The following is a 16,472-nucleotide window of genomic DNA, read 5'->3' as shown; positions in this document are numbered from 1 at the left end:
TGAATAAAGGAAACATTCAACATCTAAAAACGAAGTTTAGTTAAAGAAATTAGCCTAAAGGCGAACCAGGCTATAGGGAAATACCACATTAAAGTGTCGAATATATTCTCGGTTTCAGAAGGTTTTTAGGATACTTGCTTTAGGAAACTAGTGTTTAGGATACTCGGATTGAAATTGGGGATTGCATTAAAATTTCAGCAAGAGAAAAATTAGGGCACACGAAAATATCATGGTAGGAACATACAACGAGATACTTTGTATCGTTTAATAATTACCTGTACCTTGGGCAGAAAGTGCTCATACACAAGCACTATACCTGATATAGTGTTAATTTAAAAAATAACAAAAGAAGAATGTTTTTTAATATATGTAAGAAATATACATTATTGTATAATTCGTTGCTATGTAGTTGTTGATAGTTACCTAACAAACATGTACGATTGGAAAGCAGTCTATGTGCATATTCGTTCATAAAGAATCAACGAATAAAACTGTTTAATACGTATCACCGTTTTGTAATTTCAGTATAAAAGGTGAGAATACAAGTAAATGTACTCACAGAAGATATTTTGAGGTGTGAATAATTACTACCACAAAAACTTGTCTTAAATTATTAGCCGAACCAGGTTAACGATTACCTTTGGTAAGATCGTTATAAACAAACCATGGTTCGACCAGGATTGCACCAAATAGCGGAAAAGGGAAAACAGGCGAAACTGCATTGGCTACAAAATCCGGATGATATAACTGAACAAAGTTTCGTTGACATCAGATAGGAAAGTTCCATAATCTATAGAACAAAGAAATGCGATTTTTTGAAAGCTAAAGTTAATGAACCTGAAGATAATAGTAAAAAAAAAAATTAGACAGGCATGAACGTATAAAGGCATCAACGAATTTAAGAAAGGGTATCAACCTTGCGCGTATAGTCTAAAGAGAGATGACAGAACATTTCTCACTGATACAGATGGCATCATTGATAGATCCAAAGATTTCTTTGACGATTTGCTTAACACACAGCCAAAAAACAATGATCGTGGAGGAAGGGAAATGCACACAGCAGAACTAAATATTCCACAGCATAGCCGAATAGAAGTAGAAATTGCTATAAATATATTAAAGAAACACAAATCTCCTGGTATAGACGAAATTCTGGCTGGATTATTTTTAGCTGGAGGGGAAAAGTTTGGATCAAGATACCCAAACTCATTCTCTTTATTGGGAACACGGAGGAATTACCAGAAGAGTGGAAAGAATGAACCACTGTTCAAATTCACAAGAAAGTCGACAAAGCATATTGTAATAATTATCGAGGCTCTTTTGTCAACATCCTATAAAATCCTTTCAAACATTTTATTAGCAAGACTGGCTGATCCCATACTAAGCAGATGTAATTATTGGAGATTATTTGTGTGGATTTAAAAGAAATCAATCAACTATCGACCAGATATCTAACATTTGACAAATACTCGAAAGAAAATTGGTATACAATACCCCAGTACATCAATTATGCATTGATTTTAGAAAGGCTTACGATTCGATTAGGAAAGAAACATTGTACAACATTTTTGCAGAATCTGGAATGCCGAAAAGCTAGTTAGAGTAATTAAGACATATTTAAATAAATCCCAAAGTAAAATTCTGGTTGGAAAATTCTTGTCCACGAGCTTCCAAATAGAGAATGGCCTGAAACAAGTAGATTGGTTGTCGACAATATTATTCAACTTTATTCTGGAGTATGTTATGAGGAAAATCAAAGATAGCAAACAGGGCACAGAGCTAAATGGTATTCACCAGGTTATGACGTATGTAGATTATGTAAATCTGATTTTAGATAAATCTGATTCTGGAGATAATAATTCCAAAAAATCAAGTATATAGTTCTCACATCTGAAACTTGTTTGGAATGTTGTTTACTATCTAGTCTCTATGTAGACAAAGAATTGAAGGTGAGTCTTATTTATTTCGTTTCAAAATGTACATTCCAAAATAGCCATTTCTAGCTTTCCAACCTCACGTTCTAAAGTACGTCTCAATTGGAACAGAATACAGAATGTTGTCAATTTCATTATCTTCCTTATGGTTTTGGTTTGAACTCTTTATCTTTAAAACCTAAAACGTTACAGCTTTTAACGGAATCCTCTGAAAAGTGCAAAATATGCTCAGGCGCCTATACAAAATGACCGCCACAAACAAACCTGCGCTGCTAAACATAAATGAACACCCATTTTCAACTCCCTAAATGTGGTACAATCTTAGGTTAAAAATTCAAAAGTAAATAAATTTTGTCAGCAACCTTTGACCTGGCAATTGGTCTATTTAATTTGGATTGACTCGTATGCACAGAAAAAGTACCCTGGTGATACAAGTAGTGACAGAGAATTGATCCCAATAAATTCCTTTAAATTGGAAGTATTCAATATGTCGCTGGAATAAAGAAAAATCACTCATAGTGATCAGTCTTTGAAAAAGACGAAATTCGTTGGGTTAAGTTCTGACCCCTTAAGCCCCTATCCTACAAGTTCGAAAATGTTATTACTTCACTTTTTACGTTCATTTTAAATATTCTCGCGCAAACAGCAGCTTGCGTGTGTCTCTTCACTCCTCTCATTTTCATACCCTCATCCTCACCATCGTGATTAATCTGATTGGGTAGAAAAGCATGATTATCTAAGCACTCATCACCATCAGAACGCCGAACACGTATTTCAGACTTTGAACATTTCCGATTTTGCAAACGCTTCTGCATACACTATAAGTTATTACTCTGCACCTTGTATTTCACATTGTGGTTAACAAATCAAAACAATAACCTACGTAAAAACTTGTTGTGACTTTTATTGAATTGCGATCATAGCGAGCGGGAATTTTTAAAGAAATTCATTTCTTTGCAAAGCGACAATATTAATTTTAAAAGGCGCCAATTGTTATACGGGGCGCCGCGTCGTTTGCTCTTTTCCAACATTTTTTACTTCTTCTTGCTCGTTCGGCGCCCATTTGCTACCTGCGCCCGGGTCGACCACCCCGCTCGCCCCCCTCTAGCTACGGCTCTAGAGAGACTCCATCGCAGGCATTCTTGCTATTGGAAGAGAGAAGAAAAAGCTATGCAACTTCTAGTCCAATTTTTTTTTTGTGATTACAAATGTTTGAAAATTGTTTTTTATTCCTATATTGGCTCCTACTTTCCTCCGGAAAGTAAATAATAACAGTGCAAAGACTTGGTACTATTCCTACTTTGACTATAGTTAATTCAATTATAATAATGAGTTTCGTGTTTACAATGCTCTTTCTATTTTTTTTTACTTACTTTAATACTTTGTTTTATTTTTATTTGTGATTGGTTATTAACTTAAGTTACTTTTTTTTTTGAAAATTAACTTTTTACTTAAATGTTATGTGCTTATTGTAAAATACAAATACCTGCCAGTCTACAAATGGGACTCTGTTGAAAGGCATAAGAGGAAACTTCAAGAGATTTTTAATTTTCTAGAAAAAAATAGCAGAGAACATTCGTTAAACTGCTCCCAGTTCCAGGTAAAGAAATAAAATAGTTGTTGTAAATTATTCAACATTAAAATAGAAATAACAAATTAAAAGAACATGTTCAATGGCTTAAGTTGGTAAAGTATTTAGTTCAGAAACAAACGATTGAGAGTACCAGAAGCACGTGTTTTTCATGCAATATGTTGAAAACTTGCACCTTGATTCACAGTGAAACATCAAAGTTGAAATTATGACTAGAGTTTTCTCTTATATTATTGCATTCTTTGTTAAAGAAAGCAACAACAAAAGAACTTTTATTCGTTGTTCCACTAGATATATATCATACTTCGAATTACAAAAATTACAAAACTTCGAATTGCAAAAAATCATAGAAAATATGGGAAGAACTTACCAGTGTTGTTACTCTAGCTACAGTAAGTATAGTACCCATTTGGATCAGGTAATTATAATTACAAAGTCAACTTTTGTTATTTCAACGCTCCATTACAAACGTGAGCTCAAAAATTCCATTACCAAATATGTTCGCCTATTTAGGTTCAATTAAAGCTAAGACACAAAATTAAAGAAGATAAAGTGCAGAAGAAAACTGTGTTTGCTACAACGTTTTGAACAGTCTAGTCCTGGCGCATGGAAGATTACGCTAACATTTGCAATATCACTAATTTTCACACGCTGGTCAAATAACTGTCCGCCAATCACAAACTGATTGAGATTACAATTTCTAAACTCATTGCTCATTCACCTTATTTTCCAGATTTGGCCGTATCAGACTTTTATTTGTTCTAGAACAGCTTTTCCCAACCGGTGTGCCGTAAATGGGCCGCTGGTATGCCGCGAGTAATCGAAACAAAATTATTAATTTTACAGCAATCAAATTGAAAAACGTAGGGAAAATTTTATATTTATATTTCACATTACTATGAACCTCTACTATGAATCTACAATTTTAAGTTTCATACCGGGTACTATTCTATACATTTCTAATGTTGTAAAAAGTATTTGTTATCATTGTTATGACCATTAGTGCTTCTTTATTGTTGCAGACTATTTCGTAACTTAAAAATTTAAAATACATTCAATTCTTTCGACAAATTACTTACATTTGTGTTTTAAAAGTAGCTATAAGAGATATGTTTGTTCGTTCGTTATTTAATGATCTAAGATTGGATTCGGTTTTTAAAAAGAAAGCGCATTGTTAAAATCTGAGTCCAATATTTCATTGCAATTGTTTTCTATTTTTAAATTAGAATGAAAAATAAACATAATGATTTACCACGGGGGAAAACCAGTGATCTATAAATAATCACAGAAAAAATACCACTGTGTTTTATATTTACCAATAATAATATCTATGTGTGCCGCGAGAATCCAAGTAACACCCGCAGTGTGCCGCAAGTTGAAAAAGGTTGGGAAACGCTGAACTAGAATAAAAGAGGCTCAAACCTTTTGAGTTATTCCTCATACACCCTTTCCCAAGAACTTTTTCCATAACAAGGGTAGTATGTGGGCATAGAAAACACACTGAAGGGAGAATTTTTATTTCACTTTAGTTTGACTTCATGTCAACAAATACAGATAAGTATATTACGTAAAAATTTCAAACTTCCAGGAAAATGCAAATGACATAAAATATTGACAATACTAAACACTTATTGCATCATATACTAATAAACTGCTTTCAACTGAAGCTTCTTACAGTACAATCCGGAAGCATAGAACTTTGTACAAATATGTGCCAGTCATACTACACATGGGACCCTGTTGAAAGACATAAGAGGAAACTTCAAGAGCTTTTTAATTTTCTACGAAAAAATTTACAGAGAATGTTCGTTAATCTGCTCCCATCTCCAGGTAAAGAAATAAAATACTCGTAGTAAGTAATCGTTGAACTGTCTTGAATTGTCATTGACATTGCCATTGACATTGACATTGACATTGGCATTGCCATTGACATTGCCATTGACATTGCCATTGACATTGGCATTGCCATTGACATTGCCATTGACATTGTCATTGACATTGGCATTGACATTGCCATTGAATTGTCTTATTGGGATATGGAAACAAACAATGGCATATTTGAAATATTCAATATGTTAGAATTTTGATAGTGATTTGCAAACAGATAAAAATATTTTCTCGTTTATACAATAGTAGTATAGACCAATTATAGTATTTTTATAACCTATAGTAACGTGTGTGTGTAAATTTATTTTTTCTTAGCGATAAGCAATAGACATGTACACCCTTGTCCTTTTCGTTTCCTTTCTTTTTCTTAATTCCTATATTAACATTAGAAATTACTTTAGATCAGAGGACTGCAAGCAATAAATATGTAACCGTGTGGAAGGATTCGAGGTTATTTTGTGGATGTATGTGCTATCGACCAGTGTGAAGTCAGCGTTGTCAACTGACAGAGCAATTTGCTAGTAACTGTTCAGTTTCACTTGACAAAAAGTTTTCGTTAGGGAAATTCATGCACTATATATACGCGTGTTAACATCAACATCTATGCAAATACAAATCAAGGTGAATGCAGAATAGGGAAAAGATAGAAAGAAATTCGATCTATCTTACAATGGGAGTATAAGTACACTGTATTTTCATTATTTTGTATCTATGTTTGCTAATATTATTCTGTATACCATGTTCTATACATCTATCACATACATAAGACTATATCTAATTATAAAAGCAGACAATGTTCACCATAGATAATATTTCTGCGGAAATTACTAGATTTGATTAATTTATTAATTTATGAGTTAATGATAATACCTAAGTATTGTATCCCAGAATTGTCAAACAAGAATTTACTACTTCACAAAGTGAACCATTTCTGATTTTGGAGAGAATAACATGCATGTAACTAGTGTAAGATGTTGCCTAATTTATTATATTCAAAGAAGTTGTAGTTTCATATACTGTTAATTCACCAGTGTCTTATTTTTAATGTTCTTATAGATATAGGAATAACACGAGAATTCCAGAGAAAGTCATTCCCATGTATGTATTTCCACACTGTTCATTGTCCTTGTGTGAATGGATTGTCAGTTACAGAAAGAAGATATCAGAAAAGTAAAATTACTATTCAAGAATTTCATAAAGTGGAACAGGAAATAGTAAGTTCTTATTTTCGTAATGTGCTATATTATTGATCTGTATTGTACGATTTTACTTTTATAAACTAAAAAAAAAAAAAAAAAAAAAAAAAAAAACTTAAAGTTCAGATGCAGATGGTTACCAAAATAATAAAAACACCTGGAAAATTTCAACATACCTGATTGATATGTTATTGGACCACCTTTTGCCATCAGAATTGACCTGATACAGTGTAGAAAGGAGTGAGAGAGGTCATAAACGGTACCAAATGGAATATTACACTATATTCCGTGTGCAATATATGACTCAGTTACGTGAGAGAAGTGGGAGGGGGAAATCTGGGACGGACCATGTCTCAGAATTGACCACAAATGTTCAATTGTGTTCATGTCCATGGACTGGTCGCGCCGGGAACGGTGTTTACCTTAATCTTGATCTTCCTCAATTCATACCGCCACAGTTCTTGCTGTATGAATAATCACACTATCATCCTCGAATATGGTGTCATCAACCTAAAACAACACAGTACCACATAATTGATACGGACCCCTAAAAGGACAACATAGTCACAAACAATGATACGACCGGAAAGCGTCAGCGCAGGACCAATGAAAACCAAGATATTTCAGTCCACATATAGCAGATGCATCGCCATTTTCACGTTTGGGTGGCTACAATGTGGATCACACGCTTCTTTAGGCGCGCTCTACACATTAATGCGACCCTAGGTTTGAAATAAGATAAACATGGATACATCCAATCATATCACACGTTTCCAATCACACTGATCCTTTTTGTACGTTAGCGGCACAATTGCATCGTGCTAAAGGTTAGTTTCCATATCAGCGTCTTCATCCGTTCAACCAGGCCCTGTTTATCGACGTCATGTTACTTACGGCCAAACGTGATCATCGACATAACCTGTGGGAGGTCCCGTTTGAGTTCCTCTGTTATTTACATCGCAGTTTCTGAATGATAATTCACTTTAATGCATAGCGTGCTCTGTCACTGAGAGTTTTCTTCCCACCCCGTTGCTCCTCACTGATATGTTTTGCACATGTGGTTAGTAGCCATCATCATACTTTTTACGATATAACTGAGCGCTACAATTTTCTGACTTTGGAAAATCAGAGAGGTCACCCAACTTGCACTATCGTTATCTGCTCAATTTACTACTCACTCCCGTTCTACTTCTCCTCACATAGTGTGAATTTTCCCTAATACTCCACCAGCGACATCCCGACGTTATCATTGCAACTCGATCATTGTCAACACAGGCATTTTGTTTGTTTTCAACTCCAGGTATTTCTCATATTTTGATAGCAATCTGTATATTGTTTGATCTGTATCTGTAGTGTCCCATTCAACGGCGGGGCCCTATGGTTTAACATATTATCCATACCAAATGCGATCTCGTTGGGAGCCCAACATAAATCTCTCGCGCCACAGATGCTGACCACATGATCACGTGGGAGGTAACTTCCGTATATTCTATTTTAGATTTGGAATAATTGTTTATATTTAATTATAGTTTTGTAAGTAGTTTTATAAAATACTGCTAGACATTAAGAATTCAATACCAAGAAAGATTCATGAGATTTGCCTCACATTTCAGAATCCGTACACAGTAAAAAATGGTTGTATTAATTCAACTCAACTTTAACACAGGGCAGTGGTTCCAGCGTGACTACCACTATGCGATGTTAGTTAAACACATACCCCGCTGTGTTGGCGTTTAACACAGGGGGTGTGTTACGTCTTTAAAACACAATCGGTGTTGAGCGGTGTTAAATTCGGATCTGTGTTAGTATTTTCGGTATTGATTCGACACCATGTCAGGGTCGGTAGTGTTGAGAAAAGTGTTGAGTGTTACTTATGGCGGTGTTGCACCAACACGAAGAAAGTAACACAGTGTGTAGTGTGTTAATTATTTTGTGTCAATATAACACCATGTCAAGTACCAATATAAGACAGTCTCTGTGATACTTCAACACCATTTTCTTATTATTTGAACACACAATCTGTGTCATCATTCAAGGTCAAAGCCGTGTTAGTAACACCGTTTTCGTGTTAATTCAACACTCTTTGTGTTAAAATTCAAGGTCAGACCACCAGATTAACACCATTTTTGGTGTTAGTTCGACTTTATTTCTGTATTACTACGACACCTATTTCAGTGTCGAAATAACTCCGTGTGTGGTGCTGATGTAACCATTTTTCTGAGTTGGAAAACCATGTGGTGTGCATGTTTACACTTACCGAAGATTCTAATTTTAAAATAAGAATAATAAATATCAGAGCACTCCATATAGAAAATCTGCATAAAAATTTTTGTCTTCCTCCCGAACATTTAGTCTGAAGTATTCTTCGATGATGCGAAACACAACCTTCACCAACATCTTGTTCAAGAATGATAGGAAACTCTTAGCTATATCCTTATAGTGTGTTTGTCTCTTAATCGTGAGACTACACAGTAAAAAATGGTTGTGTTAATTCAACTCAATTTTAACACAAGGCAGTGGTTCCAGCATGACTACCACTACGCGGTGTTAGTTCAACACATACCCCGCGGTGTTGGCGTTTAACACAGGGGGTGTGTTACGTCTTTAACACATATCCGGTGTTGAGCCGTGCCGTAAGCGTTAATGAACCACATAATTACTCCCTCAAAATATGTTAAATCGCTTATAAGCGTAATGTGTTTACATTATGCTGAGTCTAAAAAAACACTTTTAACAAGTAAAAAAGAATTATTCCAGTGGCAGGAGAAAGGCACGAACAACCAACCTTTCGATTACTAGGCGCGTGCTCTTCCGACTTGACCACGGAGGCGATGAATAAAACGTCGCTTGTAGAGGGATAAATAATTGAGGTCTTTTGAATTTGGCTAATCAGAGTGTTCCTTTAAGCCGCGTATATTCGACGATAACTGTTCGGGATAAGATAAAATCTGCTCGCAATGTAATTTTATAACAAACTGACGACTGTGTATTTACTTTATTTTATAGTTCTTTCGTATTCACTTTCAAATGATCGACGACAGTTGCCATCTAATAAAGTTGATGCGTTTGTTGCTTCTAGTACACAATCGCTTAGAAAAAGAACCAATAAATGCATCAAATGTGGGAGGTGAAATTTTGCGTATACCTGGATTTGTGTAAGTATTTCTTTCTACTGTGTTCCCGGTCTTGACTGGTAAGCTCTAGTGCATTGTAGAAGTGACACAGTAATACGATGTCGTTTCTCACTGTTGACATATTTCTTCAGAAACATTATGTAAAAGCATTGAAAATTCATCGCGCGGTTTATATGTTGAAATTTTGCGTATACCTGGATTTGTTTAGATAAGTATTTCTTTCTACTGTGTTTGTCTGTAGCTTCAATTCATAAACCTTTATAATTAGATGCCCAACATATTTGGCAATCACGCAGAAAAGAACACCAAAGTTTTTACGCTTGTGTTAATATAACACACAGGCTGTGTGTCATTTCAACTACCGGCATTTGACACATAACTCCGTATATTGTTTGAAGAACTTGAAGGTACTCTGTTCCATCTAGTCTGTCCTATACATTCCAGAAATTTATCAGGTCTAATATCTGTGGGTCTATTATGAGAAGCGAAAGAATCGCGGAAACAAACATTCCCGTAACCTACTATAATTACATATCTATTAACGAGGGAGTGGTCTACATTGAGAACGAATACCACCAGCACCCCGTAAAGTCCTCTCGAATAGAATAAATATCAGATGCGGAGCTACTCGGCATTATGTAGGTTCTATGAAGGGGACTAATTGTTTTTATCCAGTGTGTTTATAGTAAAAGGCTCTTGTACTATCATTTTAATGTTCTTTCTACTGTTTCCTTAGGCTGCCAATTATAGCACCAACAACGATTTCACTGTGGTCTATCAACCATTTTTTGCCAATGTAATTGCAGATCTTAAGACTATACCAAAGAATGCAACAATAAATAGTTATTTTTCTATCGACTGTTTACATCTTAATCCACGAGGACATGCTCTCGGTAAGTTATTAATTTATTAATTATTCTCTCCATATTCAAAATTGGCGATTCAGTTCAAGTTATAGATACTTGTTGTGATCCTTGTTAAGTGTTATTTCACTAGGCACTTATTTTTATGACGATGATTTAACATATCACTAAACACATTAAAAATACTAGGAATGCAATGGATATACTCGATTGCAATGAAATGAGCTGAGCGAGCTTAAGCAACGTAATCAGTTTATTGTGACTTTTTAAAACAATCAGTATTTTTCATAACAATCGCACAATTCTTCGTCTTGACCTTTTGTTCCGGCTAAAAAAAAGTTTAAAAAATCGTTAATTTGTTTTTAAATTGTGATTAAAATTGTAAATTTTTATGCTAAAAAAATAAAAGGGCTTCGCCGGAATTTTTGAAAATCACGCGCAGATTTTAATTGTTGACAAAAAAATCACGTGAAAACTTTTTCCCCATGTTAAGTCTATGGAAGCGTTTTTCGATGATTATTCCTCGATGGTACATCGGATTTTTGATTTCGACCTATGTTCTCACTCAGTACGACATACTCTATCAGCGTGCTAAGTTTGGTTGAGATCGGCCAAACGGTCTAGGAGGAAGCGTTTTTCGGTCATTATTCCTCGATGGTACATCGGATTTTTGATTTCGACCTATGTTGTCACTCAGCACGACATACTCTATCAGCGTGCTAAGTTTGGTTGAGATCGGCCAAACGGTCTAGGAGGAAGCGTTTTTCGGTCATTATTCCTCGATGGTACATCGGATTTTTGATTTCGACCTATGTTGTCACTCAGCACGACATACTCTATCAGCGTGCTAAGTTTGGTTGAGATCGACCAAACGGTCTAGGAGGAGTTTGCGGACAACCAAACGGCTAACCCGAGTATAAGAGCTTCGCTCGCTTCGCTCGCTCAGCTCAATTATTTTCTGCTTCTGGTGATTGAAAGTCAGTTATATCTTATAATCATTTGTAGGGATAAGATCTACGTAACAGTATGCTACAGTTGGTCTTGCTTTCTAGGTTTAAAAGTATTCCGTTAAAATATTTCATACGAAACTAAAAGAATTTTTTTCTAGCATTTGTATGCTGATTCGTTCAAGAAAATGGCGTCACTCAAGTTACAGCAAATTTAAAACAACAACCGTGGAGCTTGCTGTTCTTAACATTTGCAACTTCTCGCCAAAGCATTCCGTGTCCACTGTTGTTTAGGCTCACCTTCTGTCTACTTTGAATCCATCTTGAAATTCGAGGACATTTGAAAATTCTGTTTAGAGCGTGTCTGGGAATTATACCTTGTAGGGAGTCCCTTGTGCATTGATGTAATATGAATTTTTGATTGTATATGTATGACATTCCTTACACTGATATGGACAGCAACTCCGAGGTGTCTCAAATTCTAAATAGCGTGGATTGAAATTTAGCTTTCTCGCTATTTTGGACAGCCCTAGCTTTGAAAGTATGCTATTATAAATACACAAGGTGTTAATGAACTATACCGACAAATTGTAAGAGGTGATTCCTCAGCTCAAAATGAGAAGAAGCATACAAAAGATCTCCATAAGGCTTTATCATGGTTTCTATTACAAATTATGGCAAGTCGTCTACACTTATGTAGTTGAAGCGGCCACTATATGTACCCGTCGGAGACTTCAATCTCACTGCATTCTTGACTTTTAACCTTTTCTTTACCTGTCTGTAAAATCTTTTATTGTTTACCTTCTCTGTTTTTTCTTACCCAGAAGTTTCAACATCAGAGAAGGAACTCTGACAAAGCAAAAGGTTCTGTGCTCTTACGTATCCTGAAGGTAAATTCTTCTATTTGCTCTCCCCTTTTTATTGTCTTCTCACTTGTAATACTTATGTCTTATTTGTGCATCCCTATGCGTAACTAAAAAAAAAAATAATTAAATTTCCTTGCAAGGGACATTTGTCAGCCTCTCATTCCTCATTCATTCTCTTTATTTAGAGACTACTTCTTCAGCTACAACAGGTGACATTCCCCTCCCCGACCACAATAGTTTATCTTTCGCTATGTGGACTTGGTTAAGACTCTTAGCCTCAAAACAGCAAATTCTTTCGATTTATTTTTCTGCAACTTTCCACTTTTCCCTATTTTAAGCTAAACTTTTCATTTCCATATACTTTTCTTGATTATATCTTGTACCACTTGTTCCGTATATTTCTATCGCATCCTTCATCTATGTACTTCCTTTCTGCCATTCCCACCATAGCTGCTAACGTGAGTTCTGTATGTTTTCCAATGTGTTCAAACCTCCTATCTCTCAATTCGTAATTTTCTTCAGTAAACTTTCATTTTCTTCGACCATTTCCAATACTCTTTCATTTCACAGTTTATCCCTCTCATCTAATTTTAAACTTCTTTCTATATAACACCATATTTTCAAGTTTTTCATTCTGTTTTTCCTCTTTTCGTAGTTTCTGTTTCATATTCATACAATGCTATAATCCACACACGTGGTTTCGTCAATCTTTTCGTCTGTTTTATGTCCATGCTTCTGGTTAGAAGCTTCTGTTTTTCTAATGACTTCATCACCTGAATTTTTTTTAAATTCTACTTCTTCTTTACACCTATAATCGCTGTTATTTTACTCCTTAAATAACTGAATTCCTGCAATTCTATTACCTGTTGGTCAGTGACGGTTATCTCATATAAATAAGGTAAACTCACAAATAACATTATTATTTTTTCCTTCATTTTTTCCGATCGATTTCCAAAATCACTCTTTTCCTTCCCTTCCTTGACATTGGAATTGAATAGTTGTTACGAGTTCCTCATACTGTCACTACTAAGCAGCATAACTGATATGTCTGTCCTTTAGCGTCCTTCTTTCGTACTAGGAGTGTCTAATGGCAGCAGGATTCCGAATCTCTACATTGGGGAATCTAAGTCCTGTACGCTTCTTATCATGGATTATAAGGAAGCCACTCTTACAATATGTAGTATTTGCAGCTTACCTCTCTACTTGGTATTATATTGCAGACTAGCAGCGTTCACCCCGCTTTGCTGCGGTCACCCCGGAACGCAATAAACTTTGTTACTTAGATAATTTTTACTTTTTCGCTTTCAAGTGATATGATAAAAACCATAGAAGATTGCAGTAAATCTTAACATTATATCGCCTGTCATTTATGTTAACCCGCCCCGCTTCGCTGCGGTCATCCCGGAAGTTTTCGCTTTCAAGTGATATGATAAAAACCATAGTAGATTGCAGTAAATGTTAACATTATATCGCCTGTCATTTATGTTAACCCGCCGAGTGACACGGTCATGCGGGTTGCATATAAATACGTTTATTTTTACCTATGATGAACTAACAAAGGATTTGTACGTTATGGACACTTGAATGGTCAATTATCTCAAGACACTGGTAATTAAAAATTAAAGTGATATGATAAAAACCATCTAGGGTCCAAATCCTAATAACCCCCCAAAAATAAAAGAAATTGGTTCAGCCGTATTAGCGTGATGAGGGAACAAAGGATTTGTGCGTTCTCTTTTATATAATAGATTTTACGTTTGAATATAACAAGTTCTGTAGTGCTAGGCAATCAATTAATGAGTTATTCTTCCGATATGATGTAATCCATTTTTGTACTTTTATGCTGAACTATTATCTACTATTTAAGCTTTTATTACCTGAATTTAATTTTGGTTATCACAACTTTTAATATACTTTGAAAAACGCTGTCATGTTTATTGAGTTTCTTTGTCATTCTTAATATTACTGTGCATTTAAACTAAAGAATGAACTCATAAGAATTGAGCCCAAGAGTTTATGCAATACATCACTTGATCATGAAATGAAGTGAGTACAAAGTTTCAAGCTCCATGAGGTAGTAAGAAAAACGAGAGTTGTAGTAACCTCACTATTAGCTTGTTCAATAGTGAACAATTTTGGGATGAAGATCTTGGTATCGGCTAAAATACCCAATTCCTGCAATATTTAACTTTTGTAAATTAACTTATTCGAGATCATATTTCTTTTTTCTTTGTCTTTTCCAGCTGCATTATCCTTGTGGACCAACATGCTTGAACCAGTAGGAAATAAAACAAAACATTTCTTTACATTGTGGCCCAAAAGATTGAAATGTCCGACTGAGAAAGCTCCTTTCCTTTTTACGGCAGAGAATTCCAAATACTTTGTTGAGAATGGAATGCAATTTGCTAAGAATAAATTAACATTCTCTACCTTAAAGCTAATATAGTTGTTTGTAATGGTTAATATTTTCACAATGTAAAACAAAGATTTTAAAATATAAAAGAAAATAAACTATATGAAAAAGTGCATTGTTGTTTACAAGTCTTAAAATTATTTATTATTGAAGACCCCATTCCGTATGCGTCGGTGGGTCATTGATGGGCAACTAGCGACATCTCGGCAAAAGTTTTCGGCCCCGCAGCGACGACCTGGGGTGATCCCACTTCTGTTTTGAAAATTATACCACCAATGTCAGAGACGCGACGAAACACCAATGAACTACAAAATGACTCCCTCAAAATACGTATATTAAATCGTCTATATGTGTGATTTTTTACATTAAGGTGAGTCTAAAGAAAACACTGTAAAACAGTACCCGTGGTGGGTGCGAATCATCAACCTGATGATTAGTAGGCGCGCGTTCTTCTGACATCGCCTCGGAGTCAATGAAGACAACCTTCCTTGTAGAGGAACAAATAGTTGAGATCTTCTTAACTTGGCCAATCTGAGTACTCCTTTAACTGTGTATTTACGTGATTCCGTGGCGATAACAGTTTGGAATCAGATAAAATGCGTTCACTATTAAATTTTATAACAAAATGACGGCTTTCTAATGATCAGCGATTGTTGCCATCTAAATTCATACAATAATGCGCACTCATCTCAAGTTTTTTTTTTTTTTAATCCGTGATGTAGAGCCAGAGGTTATTCTTGACTTCCGGAGCTCACTTTAAGAACAATTAGTCAGGGAAAAATAATATACAATAATAACCTCATGAACAGGTGGCGATAGCTTGTGTTTGTCACTACGCGATTCTCTGCAACGAATAGAAGTAGGCGGACCAAAATGAAGACCTCGCTCCAACGCGCTGGAAACTTCAACACCCTGATGCTAGATATCTGTTTCGACACGACGAAACCCTGCTGCCAGTGGCACATTGGCGGCAATTCGTCGACGCATCGCTATATCGATGATCGACGTTTACCGGCAAGTGGGCCATTAGGTGATGGCAACGTTTACGGAATGTAAAAATTATTTCAGTTGAAGAAAAAGACTATGCTAAAGATAAATTTGCTCATCTTAAAAAAATTATTTTAAAATCATCGTCTTTTCTGAAAGATGCATTATGTGTTTTCTTTGAGGTTTCCGAACGGGTCTATTGCTTCAGGTTGAAATTAGTTAAGGACAAAGAACGGAAGTCACATCAACTATGGGTGAGTCCCAGAGTGGCTTACATATATATATATATATATATATATATATATATATATATATATATATATATATATATATATATATATATGAAGCAGGCACCTTCTTCTATTATGCGGTTAACTAAAGCTGGCATCTGGGATATAGCTGTACATGTTGCCAACAAAATAACTTACTTTTGCCTATCGCTGCGGTAAATTTAGGCTCGGTTTTTAGGTTACCAAAGTCACTCCCTGGGCTGATATCGGTAGCTAAATGTTGAATCTTTTCTCAAAATTTTCAGTCACTCTTCTTTTTCTTATTTGGATACCTTACGTTATAAAACATTCTCATATTTTTACGATTAAAGAAGCATGACTTTACACAGCGTTCTTCTAAGTTTAGCTTGGCGGCTGCTATTGT

The 16,472-nt window shown here is 35.3% G+C and overlaps 1 protein-coding gene across 1 annotated transcript in view; it reads left to right on the top strand.

Moving 5' to 3' along the window:
- LOC145667107 (phospholipase B1, membrane-associated-like) overlaps positions 1-14,944 on the top strand; it is a 61,029-nt gene extending 46,085 nt beyond the window's left edge. The window contains exons 4-7 of the mRNA XM_081734851.1: positions 5,193-5,355; positions 6,469-6,626; positions 10,479-10,635; positions 14,662-14,944. Of these exons, the coding sequence (XP_081590977.1) occupies positions 5,193-5,355; positions 6,469-6,626; positions 10,479-10,635; positions 14,662-14,864 (681 nt within the window). The 3' untranslated portion in view covers positions 14,865-14,944. The remainder of the gene's footprint in view (positions 1-5,192; positions 5,356-6,468; positions 6,627-10,478; positions 10,636-14,661) is intronic.
- Positions 14,945-16,472: the final 1,528 nt, after the last annotated feature.

The sequence above is a fragment of the Thermobia domestica genome, chromosome 1, assembly GCF_964235325.1.
Source record: "Thermobia domestica chromosome 1, izTheDome1.hap1.1, whole genome shotgun sequence".
Lineage (NCBI taxonomy): Eukaryota > Metazoa > Arthropoda > Insecta > Zygentoma > Lepismatidae > Thermobia > Thermobia domestica.
The sequence above is the reverse complement of the archived record's forward strand: the minus strand, read 5'-3'. Positions and strand labels throughout refer to the sequence as shown.